The sequence below is a fragment of the Nannobrachium achirus genome (assembly GCF_963921795.1).
Source record: "Nannobrachium achirus genome assembly, chromosome: 22".
Classification (NCBI taxonomy): Eukaryota; Metazoa; Chordata; class Actinopteri; order Myctophiformes; family Myctophidae; genus Nannobrachium; species Nannobrachium achirus.
Window position 1 is genome coordinate 11,584,930 of NC_137829.1, and position 18,490 is coordinate 11,603,419.

General features: G+C 43.9%; 1 protein-coding gene across 1 annotated transcript in view; it reads right to left on the reverse strand.

Annotated features, from left to right (window-relative positions):
• myo16 (myosin XVI) overlaps positions 1-18,490 on the reverse strand; it is a gene marked incomplete at both ends in the record, with an annotated part of 134,473 nt that overhangs the window by 44,277 nt on the left and 71,706 nt on the right. The window contains 7 exons of the mRNA XM_080753066.1: positions 1,201-1,276; positions 3,812-4,012; positions 6,317-6,469; positions 10,988-11,060; positions 13,514-13,655; positions 14,208-14,279; positions 16,961-17,078. Coding sequence (XP_080609192.1) covers positions 1,201-1,276; positions 3,812-4,012; positions 6,317-6,469; positions 10,988-11,060; positions 13,514-13,655; positions 14,208-14,279; positions 16,961-17,078 — 835 coding nt within the window. The remainder of the gene's footprint in view (positions 1-1,200; positions 1,277-3,811; positions 4,013-6,316; positions 6,470-10,987; positions 11,061-13,513; positions 13,656-14,207; positions 14,280-16,960; positions 17,079-18,490) is intronic.

Here is an 18,490-nt window from a genome sequence, read left to right on the forward strand (position 1 = left end):
ATGGATTTCTTCCATCCATCCATCTTTCCATTTTTTCCGGATAAACTTTATTTCGCCGCACTTCATCGGGAATCGTGTGCTTGCATTTTGCAAGCTGCGTTATATATATTTAAATTTATTTTTTCTCCATTGACTTGAATGGTAAAATGCCAAAATTAAACCTTTCCCAAATATAGAGTTGACCAACATCATAGATGTCTGACGTCATAGACCACATGAATCGGACACAGTGGGCTCTATTATGATTGTCTCAAGTACCAGCTCTTATGCCTTAACTTAAATGCCTGTCCATACCGTCTCTGACCTCCGAATTCTTCGTCGGAAAGGTCCGGTTCAATTACAAAATGACATCACTCGCATCTTCTGAAAAGCATTACCCCGAATTAGAGTTCGGAAAGCTGCACGTCGGAAAGTCGGAACTCTCCCACAAAAAGCCGGTGTTCGGAGACAGTATGGACAGGCCTTTAAGTTAAGGCATAAGAGCTGGTACTTAAGACAATCAAAATAGAGCCCAGTAAGTTCATATAAGGGCATTCCAAGATATGGGCTTAATATCGATGACATAAGGTATCTCCATATGTGGGCATATAACGGACAAGGACTGACTGACACAGAGGGCTCTATTTTGATTGTCTTAAGTACCAGCTCTTATGCCTTAACTTAAAGGCCTGTCCATACTGTCTCTGACCACTGAACTTTTTGTCAGAGAAAAAGTTTCAATGTACTTTTCAATGTGCAGCTTTCCAAACTCTAATTCGGGGCAATGCTTTTCAGAAGATGCAAGTGACGTAATTTTCTAGTCGAACCGGACCTTTCCGACGAAAAGTTTGGTGGATACAGTATGGACAGGCCTTTAAATTGAGGCATAAGAGCCCAGAAAATTGGATTACCATAAATCCATAACATTTGTCAAGTGAGGACCAAGACAATATTATAGTATTATATTATAATATGAGTCTACTATACTTGAGGTGGATATTTGAGCTTACAAGTCTGGTAATACAAGTGCACGCACGCACGCACGCACGCACGCACACACGCACACACACACACACACACACACACACACGTACGTTTACTTCAGAAGAGAACTAAAGGAAACACAGACTTGTCTGTGTCTGTGTGGTTACGTTAGCAGCATGTCTAATCTGTGTACTGCGTATGTGTTCTGAGTATGTGAATACTGGGTTTTGTACTTACACTTCATAGCCAACAGGAGGTTATGAGGGAGCAAGTCCTTGTTTCTTGTGAGTGATCCCGTGAGGTCATATGAAACCTAGCATGAAAACAGAAAACATGTTGTTTTGCATAGTGTGTGACAAAAACAAACAAACATAACATAACATAACCATAAAAAAGGGTGTTCATGCTGACCTGTCCCTGCAAGCCAAATGACGTCATGATGACGTTATGATAACGTCCTCCAGTGACTCTGGTGACGTTCAGAACTAGGCCAGATCATAGCTCATATGGGGATGGTCTTGCCGTCATTACCAGGATGTCATATGCACTATAGGATTATTGTTATTGTTTGTAATGTTAGTTGAAATATGAGCATGTAAGGTTGTATTCTGGGACATATCTGACTAGTAATGATATTTATCAGGCCTCGATCGGACCCTCTCTGATTAATCAAGGATGTCCTTTTTCGTGGGCAGGATTTATGTTGGTTGAAATCAGGTGATATTCTAGGCCAGATCTGACTGGTCATGGTTTGACTTGATCTGGCCCCAATGGAGACGTCACTGATTGGTCCAGGTCCTGACCGTGCTTGCTGGGGTATATCTGTATGTACAGGATAGAGTGGACGCGTCCTTGTGTGTTGCAGTAATACATTTTATTACAGCAAAGATAGCCAAGGAGTATTAGTTTTACCGATTTGGAAATCGGCTAACTCAAAACGCTAGAATGTGCAACACGGCAGTATAGAATGCAAAGAATCTAACTCATGGAAACGCACACCGGCTTGACCTGTCGTGCGTTATAAACATGCTTCTTTTCATGTGAACATTATTAAATGTTCCATAGCAGCCATCTTGATTAGCAGTGAAAGGAACACAAGGACAATGAGGAATTGAACAGAAACAAGTCATTCTATCCATCGTGCTATCCATTGTGCCGTACATCCAGAATTCCAAGGATCTGTCACAGCTTGGGTACATAGTTTGTTGACTGCCATTTAACTCATACATTTTCAAAATACATTGTAGCTTTCGGGGTAGCTCCAGTTTTGGGGGGGTGGTGGTACTGGATAAATGCATGTGCATTCATGTAACATCCAAAGTTGATCGGCCAGAGGGCGTCACAAACGTAACATTTTGATCTGATTGGACAAGCTTCACGTGATGTAGTGCTCAGATCAGCACTACTCGTACAGTAAAGGAAACAGAGTTTGCAGAAAATGAACAATCTCAAACATGGACAAAATCACTTGCAGCAGAGCAGCGTACTTTACGAATTAAGAGCAATGCATCATTAGCCTGGGAACCAGACAAATCTGCCGTTGCAAAAACAAAAAAATGCCCTGCGCAGTGATATTTGTTTGGCCATGCCAGGCTAATGCATCATATTAAACAAATATGAAGAATATAAACATGTTATACAAGCTAAAAGCAACACAGTTGCAGCCGACGGCCGCCAAATGCAGGAAGGAATGCTGGCCATAAATAGTCGACTGTGTGAATGCATAAGGCAAAATCAAGGCTTCTAATATCACTGAGAATAAGAAAAGATTACAATGGATGCTGGATCAATAAAAATAGTAAACTAGGCAGAAAGATCCACGCGCCAACTAGCTTCCTTTTAGGGGATTTTATTTAATGCACTTCCTCAGACTTCTTTATAATACAGCCCCATCAGTAGGGTCATTTATTTTCTTTGGCTAAAATAAGTGTTAAATAGCTCTTTCCGGATAGTACTCATTGCTATAGAGTGTTTGTTCAGTAACAGGAGTCTCCATGTCTCTCCAACTCTTTATCAAACAGAAAATTTATTTTCAAGGACGGGATGCCAATTTCATCCAATCAGGATAGAGAACTCAGTCGAGATACAGATTAAACAAGTGCAATTGGAAATGATAACACCAATGAATTAGCAGACAAAATTGGAACTGGAACACGGCTGATAAATGTGTGTTCTCTCCTGACAGGCTGAAATATGTGTTGATTAGGTGTATTCTTGTGGGATGTATGATGACTCAGCACTGGTATGTTTAAGAAGACAGCTATTGTACAGTAATACCCTGGTAACAAGTGAATTACTATACCTTTTGGTCATTTTATCATCTAATAAGGCTTTTGGGAACACCCCAGACAGTTTTTAAGTTGATTGATTCAGTATTTAGATATTTGATGTTAATGTTATCAGACATGCCCCCTTCCTATACAAACCCATTGTAACTTATAACTAAATTTGAACCATGATAGATTCATCAAAAACGCCCGACCTCCTAATACGTGAGCAGGCCGTGTTTTTTCAATAACCTTTTTCTTTTATTATTTTTTGTATTTTTTTGGAAAATGAAAAAAAAAAAAAAAAAAAAATAATAATAATAATAATAATAATACAATAAAAAAAATCTAAAATGTAAAAAAAAAATGATAATACAAGCTTGCAGCTTGGCACGAAGTGACGCGCCGTGAGCTTGTATATCTGCTATATTCTTTTACAGCCAACGCTATAAAACCGAAATTGACACAAGACGCTTTCCCGGTTTTAATGGGTTCATTCAGCTCTGACCGGAAGCATAAAACAAACAGGTATTAATCATTCTCAGAGCCTTTTCTCATAAACACTGCGGTTCCAGACAAACCTGTCCAGCGTAGTGGCTGACGGTGAAGGCCGGCCCCTGGTCTTTGGGCGGGGGGTTGCCGTTGCCGTCCTTGGTGCTGAGGGAGAGGCCGTGGGTCAGGGTGGAGTCCAGCTGGGCAGACAGCCTCTTGTACATGGTCTGCTCTGCCGGACGCAGGCTCTGACTCTCCTCGTCCACCACACATAGCAGGCCCTGAGGCTTCTGGACAAGCGGGGGAGAGAAACATGGAAGAGACAGTTCATGTCAATCCTACTTACCAGTTGTCCTCGATATGATTTGAGTACAACGTCGTTGTCGGGGTGGAAACCTTGCAAGTCCAAAACCTTTCGTCTTGTATTTATCCTTTTAAAAAAAGTTTTAAAATAGCCGATCTACAAGCACACAGTGCCACGCGTCACAAGGCGTTGCGTGCTTGTAGATCTGCTATTTTCACTTGTTTTGTGTGACAGCCTTGTATGATGAAGTAGGGCTTTACTTTCTGCCCGAGAGTGACGATAAGGGTGCTTTTATTTTTATTTTATTGATGTTTATTGCTGCATCAACTTAAGGCTGGTTGGAAATTTATGTCACTAGGTTTCAGACAAACACAAGACAGGGGAATTTGAAAAACTTATATTATATTTTCTAAACTAATTTACAGCAAATCCATCGTGAACAGAACTGACATGCTATACTTAACCACTTAAAGGGGAAGACCACCCATTTTCAATATTGAACTGAGTCATTAATATACCTTAGAGGAGTTGTGTGGAAATAGTAAAAAAAGTTCCCCCCCTTCTGTGTTGCCTAGAACTGAAGGATTGATTTTGGGGTTTGTATTGTAAAGTACAACTTGATGACATCACACATTGTACTTAAACCCCAAAATCAATTCTCCAGTTCTAGGCAACACAGAAGGGGGGTCACTTTTTTTCTATTTCCACACAACTCCTCTAAGGTATATTAATGACATATTTCAATATTGAAAATGGGTGGTCTTCCCCTTTAAGCCTGATTTTATACTCTGGCTATTCTACAAGCTCACAACGCATTGCAATCCAATGCGTTGTGAGCTTGTAGATTGGTTATTTCTTTTTTCTTTTTTTTTTTAGTTAGTGAAATAATTAAAAGAAATGTGAGAGATGCCAGGGTGAAACTGGTTAAGAGAAACACATTCCATTCATTTTGTGTGTTGTCAGTATGGTACATTGGTACAGCTGTTGAACTGAAACCTCTTCACGTCACGTCACAGCATCTTCTATCTTGTAAAGGTAATGTTGTTTCTTGCACGGAGAGAGGCTTCTTTGTTTTGGACAAATTCACATGGAACTGCCCGAGATCACAGGGAACACGAGTGCGTGTGCTGAACCGGCTGTACCCGGCGGCCCCTGTGACATATCGAAGCGTTAAGCCAGAGTGACGAGCTACACTGTGAAATCGTTTTGGAAAATGTCTAAAACATCAACACAGACAAAGAAAATGTACTTTGTAATTTTGGCAAACTTTTGAACACTTTCACTTGAAGTTCAGTTGGATAACATTTGACAATGAGTATTTATGACTCAAGTAGCCTCCTGGACGTACATGTATGCAACCTAAGGACCGCCCATCGCAGCAAGTATTGTACTTAAGCAAAATTGTGAGGTATTTACTCTTACTTCTATTCCACTGCTTCTCGAATCCAAATATTGTACTTTCACTCCACTACATTTATTTGAAAACTTTAGTTGCTAGCCACTTGGCGGATATAAATTATACGGTCACAATAAAACACACATACTAACACACATATTAATTACAATGTTATTCATAGGCTATTTGAAAATAGACGATCTACAAGTTTGTAGATCTGCTATTTTCTAAATCTTTGTACTCTTACTTTTGGTACTTCAAGTACATTTTAAAATTCAATTTTTTTATCCCACGATTTTGTAATTTTTCACCCGGTGTCAATTATCTAATGTAATACTGGGCATAACACTCCCACTGCCAACCTGGGGAGACAACGGACTGACCTCACGCTTCCCTCTATGCATGAGGTGTCCAAGTTGCTTCTTCGCCCCCAACGCCCACGGCGTCCCCGGCGGGAATCGAACCCAGGACCTTCTAGATGTGAGGCTACAGCGCTACTTTGTTTTAATTTTTTTTATCCCACAATTTTGTAACCCATTTTTTCACCCAGTGCCAATTGCCTTTGTAATCCTGGGCTCTGCTCTCCCTCTGTCTGCGGCGCCTGGGGAGACAACGGACTGACCTCATGCTTCCTTCTATGCATGAGGAGTCCAAGTTGCTTCTTTTCACCTGACAGTGGAGATTTCCCTGGTTTGGACGTAGCGCGTGGAAGGAACACGTTATTCCAACCAGTTCCTTTCCCCTCCATCAGGTGCCCCGGCTGGCCAGGCGACAGCACTACTGAATGCGCCACCGTGCCCCCGCTTGAAGCACATTTTGACGGCGTCTCTTGCCCACTCAGAAAGAAGCAGAGTGGGCCGGTGTGAACCGACAGGCACACTGTAGCGTTGTTACCTGTAGGAAGAAGTCCAGGACGGCTGGCTGGTTGCCGGGGGAGCGCAGCGTCTCCATGGCGACGCCCTCCTGCAGACACTCCTGCTGCTCCTGCTGGAACAGCACCTCTGACACGTACTGCCTCACGCGCTCGTTGGTCATGTTCACGCACAGCTGCAAGGACCGCACACACAATCATTCTATGTTCTCTCTTTTACACACCGTCGTTCAATGGTGTAAAAGCAGGGGTCTTCAACGTTTTCAGGCCAAGGACCCCTTAGTGGAGAGAGAGAGATAAAGCAGGGACCCCCCACAACCGTATCATAAATTCCATATACCGGTAGTTCCATCGTTTGACAGCACAATCATCAGTGTATTTTGGATTCGTGTCAATTTGTGTTTTCAGATATTTAACTACTTGAACAAGACTTCATAAACTTGACCTTTCACTCTGTACATAGTCTGCTCTTTTTCCCCTCTACACCAAAGCTCTTTGCCGAAAATAGCCGATCTACAAGATCACAACGCCTCGCAGCGCGAGGCGTTGTGAGCTTGTAGATCTGCTATTTTTGGCTAATGTTCTCAGAATATGGACACTAGGGTTCAAGTGATTAATATAAAAAAGGAGAAAAAACTCTCTATCACTCAAAGATTTGGGGGACCCCCTGTAGTAACTCTGAGGACCCCCTAGGGGTCCCGGACCCCCTGTTGAAGACCCATGGTGTAAAGTAACTAAGTGCATTTACTTAAGTAATGTACTTAAGTACAGTTTTGAGGTATTTGTACTTTACTTGAGTACTTACCATTTCCAATACTTTTACTTCTACTCCTACTCCACTACATGTCAGATCCAAATATTGTACTTTTACTCCCCTACATTTGTTTGAAGATTTTATTTACTAGTTACTTTTCAGGTATAAATTATAATATTATAAAACACTTTAGCCCTATTTTATACCATAGGCTATTTGAAAATAGCCGATCTACAAGCTCACAACGCCTCGCGATGCGAGCTTGTAGATCTGTTATTCTCCAGGTTTTTCTTCAGGATATGTATGACACTGATTTACTATTATGACACAAGGGCACGTTAGGAGTCCGACTAGCGCTAGTGGTTCTCGAATGTTTTATTTGCAAGGACTCCCATAACTCTGAGAGTGTTATGGGAGTACAAATGAAACCTTTTATTTGTACACTCTGTGTTAGTTACAGACCTGTTATGGTCATTCAGGGCTAGCTCTTTATGTGTTTCTGGTAATATTATTGTCTTAATGTCTTCTCATCTTTGAATTTGGCCAGAAATGTCCACCACAAGCCAGCATGGAGACACAAACATGCACGCACGCACATATGCGCGCACGCAGGCACGCACGCGCACACGCACACACAAACACACACTTTAATGCCCACATCGCCCCATAAATACACAGTTGGAAGCACGGGAAGCGTGGCACCTCAGAGACACATGGCTATATGTCTTCAAAGTGCACGCGTACACACACACACACACACACACACACACACACACACACACACACACACACACACACACACACACACACACACACACACACACACACACACACACACACACACACACACACACACACAAAGATGTCCTGCAAACAGCTGTGACACGTCAACAATGAATTAAATGGGGCATTACTCAACACCCAACTCATGTAATAGAGTTGACCCCAATATTATGAGGGGTGTTTACAGGGACACCGCAGGCCATTGTTGTGTACACAGTAATGGAAGGCTTGTGGTCCCTTTCCAGGACCCACAAGCCTTCCCCTTTTATTTGCCATTTGCACAAATGCATAGGAAATCTGGGAGCTCAGCTTCCAGGGTCAACATTGAAAAAAGAAAAGAAAAAGAAAATAAAGACAGATATTTCCAGCATCTGGAAATGTTGATATGCAATGTATTTTTGGCTGAGAAACGTCAACATTCAACATATCTGTGGTTTGCAGAAATGTACAATGCCAACGTTGAGGCAACCAGGCTGGGCAACAGGGACAATAGAATAGAATAGAATAGAATAGAATAGAATAGAATAGAATGAAAATTAAGAAGTGTTCTTCAACGGTTCTAAAGAAAAAACTTTAATATAAAGTCTGTGATCCACGTAAAAAGACATTTCAGAAGAAAGTTAAATCGTGCCATAATTTAGGACTGATCGTGGGCAAGGTGCTTTTCAGAGACTCGAAGCCCATAAAAACCTGCACAACGATACAAGACTACACATTACATGGCTTTGACAAGATTCCAAGCTGATCAGTCATGGTCACCGGACCACATCAGAAGTTCCTTGACCCACTTTCTTAGACACTGATTTAGAGCCATGTTTTTCTGCCGCGTGGTCGGAGGTGGAGCTATCCTTTCTGCCTATTCTCTGCCTCCTAGCTTGTCTAGTCCATTAAAAAGCCATAGTCCCAGCAGGTGGTTGATTGAGTTAGCTCATTAAGAAAGCGCTGAGCAGGTACAACACTCCCAGCAAACACAGCTCTAATTAACAAGACTGGGCTACGCTAATGACCCCTGATCACGCTGCTTGTGTACAGTGTGCTTGTGTGTGTGTGTGTGTGTGTGTGTGCGTGCGTGCGTGCGTGCGTGCGTATTAGCATGTCAGAGCAGGAGCGCTTGTTTGTCACCACCTCTACTGTAAGTGATCATGGTGTTTGTTTATCTGGCGCTCAGCCCATCCCTTCCCCTCCAGTGTGTAATGAGGGTGATTACAGCAGGTTGTCATTAACAGGCAGCTCTCAGAGATGAAGAACTTGCAGGTGAGAGAGGAGTGCAAAGGAGTATGGAAGGATTAAGAGACATTTTCTGATCACTTCGCGGCCATACCCATGAGTTAAGCTAATTGCGCAATGCCTTTCCCTTCAGAGAGACCCCTGCCCTCCCCTTTCCCCTCCACTGCTTTCAGTTGCACTTTCTATGCGACCTTGAGAGGAAAGGTCACTCGATTCCCTCCTTTCTGCTGGGATTAGAGAACATCCTGGTCAAGAACAAAGCCAAGTGACATCTTGCCGTCACGCCAGACACGGAAGGCGAAGACACGCGCAAGAAAGCGTGCGCGCACGCAGCCGCGCACACATGCATGCACACTAATAAGAGCTGAGAAGAGCCTTGGATGTCTCAGGGGGAGCGTAGGTAAGCTGCGAGCAGTTGGAGTAAGCACTTATCTCCTTGATTTACACCCACAGATCGCATATGGGCATGCGCGCACGCACACACACACACAGTGGCGTGGGTTTGGTCAGCGTGTGGCAGATTTATGGCCCGTAGCAAAGGAGCAACACAGAGTTGAACATAATGTACCCTCTGCTATGAAGAGTTCAAACAATATAATCACACACCGCCACAAATCACTGGCACGCTGGAAATGGACAAACATCACTCATTCGCTCACACACATACAATACCATTTTCACTAATATGTTCTTTTTTTACATTACATTTTATGACATTTTGTATTTATATATTTTTTTCTAAAACGTTTAAAAATGTTGTTGTTTTTTTTGTTGGGGGGGTGGGATAAAAGTGGATATTTTACTCGCAACCCATAGAAATGGGTTCTCGACCCAAAAAATGGATCTGGACCCAATGTTGGGATGGCTCTAGCTGGTGGCACAGAGACGGCCATTGTGCCAGCAGAGGGTTTATCCGAGGACAGGGCGACATCACGCCACAGCGAGCCGTTCCACACCTCACTTCATTCATTACAATTACACACAAGAATGTTAAGGCCAGACGAGATGCGGGGCGAAGACTCCTACACTCTTTAACAGCTTGATTGTGTTTCTGGTGGTGATGGCCTCACATAGCCACGCACACTCATCTGCAAAACATTTCAATGGCACAGGATGACGGCCTTGTTGCTCTCTAGGGCGTTTTGTCCTTTTCTTTCTTTTTCATAATATAAGAGAAGCTGTGATAGTCTTTGAATATAATTATCTTTTTAAACTCAAATATTTGCTTCTGTTGGTCCCTGGAACAACATATTTTGAGATGGGGGTCCGAGGCCAAATACATGTAATTCTGGGGGTCCTTTGAGAACCACTGATTTAGAAGACATTTATAGAATCGGGTCAAAACTATTCAAAGACTGCACAATTGTCAATTTTTCAAAAATAGCAGATCTACAGTACAAGCTTGCAGTGCGGCACCAAGCTTGTACCGGTATATCTGCTATTTTTAATAGTTAAGCATCATGGTTAAAGTGGTTCAAATCTACATGGGATAATTTAAGCTCTATGTACTTTTTGTTGTATGTGAAAAGAGCAGAGACATTTTTTGGAACAAGAAAAATCAAACCTCGGTTCGAAGTGGAGCGGTGAATTTGAGCAGCTGTACCCTATGTGAGTGAGTGAGTGAGTGTAAACTGTGCCTGTGAGTGAGTGGTGAGTGTGCACTGTGCCTGGCCTGCACAAAACAGCGCCCCTCCTTTAACTAGTGTGTTGTGTGTGGCCACTCAAGGTATTGCCAGGCTACGGACAGGGCCAGCCACCCAGCCACCCAGCCAGCCACCCACATACCCACGGACATACCTGTCTATTGGGAGCGCTTTCACCGCTCCAAAAATAGCTGATCTACAAGATCGAGCTGCAACATTTTGGATTGTATTGGGTATTTCCTGCATGCAATACCAGCGTATAAATCAGGCGGCAACTGTTCCCGCACCTGCTCAAATCCGTTCCTCTGGAATTCTTCAAATCCAAAGATGTCCAGGATGCCGATCTCAAAGGCAGGGTCACTGGAAGGGAATCAAAAGGTTTACAGGATAACAGAAGCACACGCATCCTCACAGACAGACAAACAGAGAGACAGACAGACAGACACAAACATGTATAGCTAAAAAACCCTGTAACCTGATATAAGCAGACTATTGTTGGACTATTATGTAACCTTTAACAAGTCTGCAGTATGTATCCCATTATAACTTAATAATTTACCTAAACATTCGGGTAAATGTTTCAATTCAAGGTCTCGTTTGCCTGTGTGCAACAACAACCTGGACTGGACGGATATCTCTGAGTCTGAGGCCCTCTACAAGAGGAGACAGAGCTAGCTGTTCTTCCTGAAGATGCTCAGGTCCTTTAATGCAGTGGTTCTCAACCTGTGGGTTGGGACCCCAAATTATTTTGGGGGGGGTCCCGTGATGATTGACTTGTGCAACATTGTTTTCTTACTCAACAGTAAACAAACCAACATAAAGTTAGACTAGGGTATCTGCACGTTTCTAAAGTGACGAATTAAGGTATTTTTAATACCTATAAAATGACAAATTAAACATTGGCCAAATTGTCAAATATTAGAGGCAGAAATTGTGAAAATAGCCGATCTACATGCTCACAACGCCTCGCAACGTGAGGCATCGTGAGCACGTAGATCTGCTATTTTCACAATAGAACTGTGTTATACAAAATGTAATGCCTCAACTCTTAGTGCTCGTCAGGGTGGTTGGGGGGGGGGGGGGGGGGGGGTCCCCAGTTCAAATATGAATGTTTTGGGGGTCACGGCCTGAAAAGGTTGAGAACCACTGCTTTAACGTGTGCAACAGCATGCTGGGGATGTTGTACCAATCTGTGGTAGCCAGTGCCGTACTTCTTTGCCACAGTATGCTGACAAGTAGGGATTCCAACAAACAAAACAAGCTGTTGAGGGAGTCAAACTGGATAATCTGGAGGGGGTTAGGTGGAAGAGGAGTACGAGATGGAAGCTGGACACTATCCTGGAAAACCCCTTATTTTAAATAATGTTTTGTTTTGGTTCTTGACTCTTCACTTTTACCTTTGCTGGGTTTCTTTCTCACAACTGTTGCTGCTATGACACCTACGGTACGTTGTACTTCCGAGTTCATGCTATCTTATCTTACTTTGAATGGGGTGCGAGCGGTAAAGGGCGTGCGTCCACAGAGGCATTTATTGCATTCTGTGGTTCATGCATACACAGGGGGAAAAAAACACAAACACATTCCTGAAGTTAGAGCTCTGCTTATCTGCGTGCGATAAGACTCATCGACATCAACAACAAGACCAAGGATCCACTGACCTCCACCTGTGTGAGCTTTGTGTGTGTGTGTGTGTGTGTGTGTGTGTGTGTGTGTGTGTGTGTGTGTGTGTGCGTGCGTGCGTGCGTGCGTGCGTGCGTGCGTGCGTGCGTGCGTGCGTGCGTGCGTGCGTGTGTGCGTGCGTGTGTGTTTGTGTGTTGTGTGCACACGTCATGTTTTGTGTGTATGAACTCATCACTCAATACTTTCCATATTGTCATGGTTGGTTGGAAACCTTGTATATTATGTCTAAAACGATAACTTTTCAAGAAATGGAAAAAAGAAGCGCTTACATATTTTTTTAACATCAAAAGTTTAAAAATGTAGATACAAGGTTTGAGCCTGACAACGACGTCAACATTCAGTGTATGTGTTCTTTCCATGATGCAACGTAAGCCATTCCAAACCACAGTTCTAAACTATGTGTTATGGCTGTCATTATTTACTGTTGTCTCTCCCACAGAGCTGAAAGTGTTGCCACATCGTGATGACAGATATACTACACTGGTAAGACTTCTGATAACTACTGCTGTTATCGGCACTCCAGACTTTCAAGGAAATGCAATTGAGCTGAAAAACATCTACTGGCACAAAAAACATATTCACACGCGTGTTCACACACACACATGCGCACGCGCACACACATACACACAGGGACGTGCAGAGAATGTTAGAGAGGCAGGGGCTGACATTTCTAAAGGGGCCTTTTGGAGAAAATTGAGAGCTTGGAGGTCGGCTATTTTCGATGCTTGATTTCTACACAGAGAGGGCAATTCTTTCAACATATGATGCTGCATTCAAGATCAGGAGAGTTTGGACAAGGCAACTCTCTTGAACGCTGCCTTCAGGTATGGCATGGAAAGAGGGCATTTGCATTTCTTTCACCAAAGAAAAAACTGCATGCACTTTTTACAGGCGGATAAAAGGGCAGGGGCTCAAGCCCCCTTTGATGTCTATGTGTGCACGTGCCTGCACGCACGCACGCACGCACGCACGCACGCACGCACGCACGCACGCACGCACGCACGCACACACACACACACACACACACACACACACACACACACACACACACACACACACACACACACACACACACACACACACACACACACACACACACACACACACACACACACACACACACAGAGGCATACCCAATGGTGTCGTCCTGTCCCTGTAGGTACTCATTGATGCTGTTGACCAGATAGCTGAACAGGCGTCCGTAGAGGGCTTTGGCCAGCTGGTCTCTGTACTGCTCCGACATCTCCACCGTGTGGCGCCGCGTGATTGCATCACCTGATACAAAGCAAGGTACAGGACAGAGCCGGGGATGTCGGGTAGTACGACATAACCTTTACCATATACACAGATACAGTACATTTTCACCAGGACAGCATAATGCATGCAGAGGTTCAGGAGGGTATTTCCTCCGGATCCCCTCCCTGCAGAACAGCTCAGCCAGCAGGGGTCGCTAGTGCGCTAGTGCTGTGACTAGACCCCTCAATCACTGGCTTCCCAACCACAAACAATGCTGATTGTGATCATTGGAGCGCCGACATAGGCTACAAACAGTGGTAGTACAGTAGTTACTTTGCAGATATACATTATAATATTATAAAACACACATTAACCGCTTATTTTACAACGCGATTTGAAAATAGCCGATCTTTAAGTATATTTTGATGCCAATACTTTCGTACTTTTACTCAAGTACATTATTAATTCCAGACCTTTACTTAACATTCTTTTTTAAATATTATAATACAGTAGCTGTGATACAATTATTTGTTAAGTATGGGTAACGTTTCAAATCTCATGTGTAGAGGGACAAGGCCTGTAAAAGGTTACCTTTAAAATACTGAAGATCAGAGGTTAGGGCGGAGCTAAGGTCATCGGAACACACCTGCAACATTCCAGCCACTGCAGAGAGAGAGAAACACAGAGAGAGAGACAGAGAGAGAAAGAGAGAAAGAGAGAGAGAGACACACAAGAGTGACTACACAGGTTGAATATTGTGGCGGCGTTGCGAATGGCGTCAATACAATCCTTAGGAAACTTGCGGAGAATCACACTGATAATCAGTGGTGATAACACCCCCTGCTCCCCTGCGTGATTCACTCTGCCGGACAATGACACCAGCGCTCTGCCAGGACGATGAGTCCAGCAGCGCTACAACTCGTCACTGTGGAATCAATCAGCGGAGCAGGCAGGGGTGTCGCATCAAATTCTGGGCCCTGGGTACTTTAACTATTGAAAAATAGCAGATATACAAGCTCACAGCAAAACCTATATTTTTATGTCAGTGGTGCTGAAACTTATTCATGTGAAGGACCCCCAAAATGATATGTATTAGGCCACGGACCCCCATCTCAAAATATTTAGTTGGTTCCAGGGACCCCCCCAGAAGCAAAATTTGAGTTACAAATGTTCGCTTAAAATAAATAAATACATATAGGCCTATTCAAAGATGTGCACACATTTTCAAGACTTTTCAAAAATAGCAGATCGACAAGCTCGCAGCGCGCGCTGTGAGCTTGTAGATCTGCTATTTTTCAATAGCTAAAGTATAAAATAATTCCAGGCTCCTCCACCTTGGGCCCAAGTAACTCAGTCCCCCCCCCCCCTCCCTTGTGACGCCCCTGGGTGCAGGCAGTGAGTGGTTAGTCATCCCCGGAGCTTGGGAACACCACTCCATAAACAGACGTCCCGTTATGGGGTGACAGTCAGGAACTTTCCCAGTCCCTGGCTTCATGTTGACATCACTAGCCATGACGTCACATCTCTCCCTGACAACGGCAGCCCACTCTGCCCCCCCCCCCCCCCCCCCTCTCCTCCTCCCCCCTCAGCAGCTGATGTCATTTGTTTACCGCCTCGCTGCGGGTCAGAGGTCGCGGAAACACATGTGCGGTGGGTTGCATAATGAGAAAGTGCGCGTGTGAGGGTTCCGAGAGAGAAGAGAGAGAACAACACGCTGGCCTCCCTCCAGAAAAGTGTCAGCTTTGTGTGCAGTGGCGTCAGTTCAGAAAAAAGCTAAGGTATGGCAACATGACTGGTGTCTTGCACGCGCGCCTTCGCGTGCGCGCAAGACACCAGTCATGTTGCCATACCTTAGCAACAGGCATGATACATTTATTTTAAGAAGTACATTTAATTTTTTCCCCCCGTTTCTACGGTTTCTTGGGCCGGTTATGGCGGCCTGGAACGGTTGTTCAAGTGCAGCTAAACTTGGCATGTTAGTAAACGTGCCACGATTAACAATAATGCATTGCACCTGTGCAGCTGACCTGCGGAACCTGGGAATATACCATTTTGTCAAGATGGGAAGAATACAAGTGTGGAGAATATAATTATAATACCTTGTTAAAGTGACCATTTTGTAAAATTTTGCATTTGTAGTTATTTTACTGTAATTTAACAACATAATAACCAGCACAGATAGACAAAGAGACATTCATGAATTTATATTTAAAAGTAACTTTTATTTTCCCCCCTGGACCCAGGTTATGGCAGCTGCATACCCCTGCCATACCCAATTGATGCCCCTGTTTGTGTGGAAGCGCGAGTGCATTTTGTGTTGTGTGTAGCAACCACGGTTGAGAGCGCACCATGGTTACACTTTAGCCAGTAAAAGGGCTTACCAAACAGGCGACTAACTACTGCCCCCCACCCCACCCCATAGCCCTCTATCCCAGTGGTTCTCAACCTTTTCAGGCCACGACACCCCAAAATAATCATATTTTATCTGGGGACCCCCCACCCCACCCTGACGAGCACTAAGAGTTGAGGCATCACATTTTGTGTAACACGGTTTTATTGTGAAAATAGAAGTTGTGAGCATGTAGATCGGCTACAATTCCTGCATCTAATATTTGGCCAATGTTTAATTTGTCATTTTAGAGGTATTAAAAAGTCCTTAAATTGTCACTATAGAAATGTGCAGTTACCCTGTATACTGTACCAGGGTTCCCCAATTAGTTTTCCCCAAGGGCCGAATTATGTCTAAGGTACCAAACCAAGTGCCACAACATTGCGGGAGGCGGCGGCGGCGGCGTTCCCACTACTCCAGCGACAGTTAAGCTATACAGTACTAGTGTTTTTGCTGCTCTCATACCAACATTATTCCCTCGGCACAAACCTTCCCTCTGCAGTGCTCTAAAAGTGACTGGAGTCTGTCTCATTTCTCTCCAAAAGCCCTTGAATATGACTGAAAATGATTAAGGATTACTGTGATTATGGTAAGCTTACGTTTCATATCGCACAAAACAAAAAAAGGGGGGGAAAAAGATATACTGTATATATAATTGTTTTTCTTCTTTTGACTGGGGTTGGTGGGGGCCAGACAGAAACCCCCCCGCGGCCACCTATTGGGGAACCCTGCTCTATACCCTTAAACTTAATGTTGGTTTGTTTACTGTTGAGTGAGAAAACAATGTTGCACATTAAGTTAATCATCTGGGGACCCCCCAAAATAACCGACCCACAGGTTAAGAACCACTGCTCTATCCCACCCCACCCTCCCGCCACCACCACCAGCCCCACCCGCAGCCCCCGCTGTGAGGGTTATAAAGGAGGGACCCTGGTCACGTGACAGGGGTGCTGACCTCGCTCCAGCAGTTGCAGGTCAGAGGGGAAGGCTGTGTCGCCGTCCGTCAGCGCCGTGAAGCGCAGGTCTCCAACGTGGAGCACGGTGGCCAGCAACGTAAACACAGACTCCACCTCCTGGTCGAGAGACACAGAGAGAAAGAGAGAGAGAGAGAGAGAGAGAGAGGGAGAGGGAGTTTGTTTACTATAATGCAATCAGTCCCTGAAGGTCACATTTAGCCATTATTGTGTTTTTTAATGCTACTGTGATATGATAAAGAAAATCTTTCATCAACCTTAAATCAAGACACAATTAAAAGCAAATGCATTGTGACACTGATGCACCGAGGACAATTTGCACATTGAAATGATTTCCTTTCCAGAGAAAGGACTTGATTTTGATTTAATATGATGTAAAAATGGTTTAGGGGTACAACACACAAAGTAATCCATTTCATTGATTAGAATAATATTTGTTTCCCCTCTTTCAACATAAACAAATAGTGAAAATGGCAGATTGTTTTGTTCACAACACGTCGCAATGCAACGTGTGTGAGCTTATAGATCTGCTATTTTCTCATGACACAGACGACAAAGTGTACAGTAAATAATAGCTTAAGTGGTTAATTAAAGATCATAAAATCAATTGAAGAAGAATTCACATTGATTCATTGATAGATACAAAATGTGCCACATTTTTGCACACACCTCACATTTATTCGATTAATTGAAAAAGTAATACCGTAATCACTAAGATAATGGATAGCTGCCTGCAGCCCTAAAATGATCCTTGCTCTCTTCCTTCATCTCCCTCCTTCCACTCAACCCTTGTTTACCACACGTCTTCCCTTTCTCCCTCTTTCCTCCCTTCCTCCTCCTCTCCTCTCCTCTCCCTCCCTGTCCTTGAGTAGAGGACGCTTAATGGAATCCCCCATTACCCATTACCCAGACCCGCTGACTCTCTCTACGAGGGGGATGTTTGAGTTTGCGTGCAACGTGTGGAGATTCTACGCCCATGTGTGTGTTCGCGTGCATGCTTATGTGTGTGCGTGCGTGCGTGCGTGTGTTTGTATTACCAACCGTCCCCACAAGTGTAGTGGAATTTGTGAAATAGACATTGTGTTTCACCGCTCCTCCTCACAAGAGAATTGGTTGTTGGCTCTTAGGGTTGTAGAATTTCAAAAATAAATGGCATTAATAAAATCACCATCCTAAAATGTTAATGTCCTCTCAAGTATAGCAAAATAAAACGTGTGTGTGTGTGTGTGTGTGTGTGTGTGTGTGTGTGTGTGTGTGTGTGTGTGTGTGTGTGTGTGTGTGTGTGTGTGTGTGTGCGTGCGTGCGTGCGTGCGTGCGTGCGGTGTGCATGCTCCGAAGGCAGGATATTGGAGCTGATATCTGGGAGATAAACACATGCATTAGTCTCTGTCTGACACTCTATACATAGAGAGAGAGAGAGAGAGAGAGAGAGAGAGAGAGAGAGAGAGAGAGAGAGAGAGAGAGAGAGAGAGAGAGAGAGAGAGAGAGAACCCCTCACTCCTCCCCGGCCT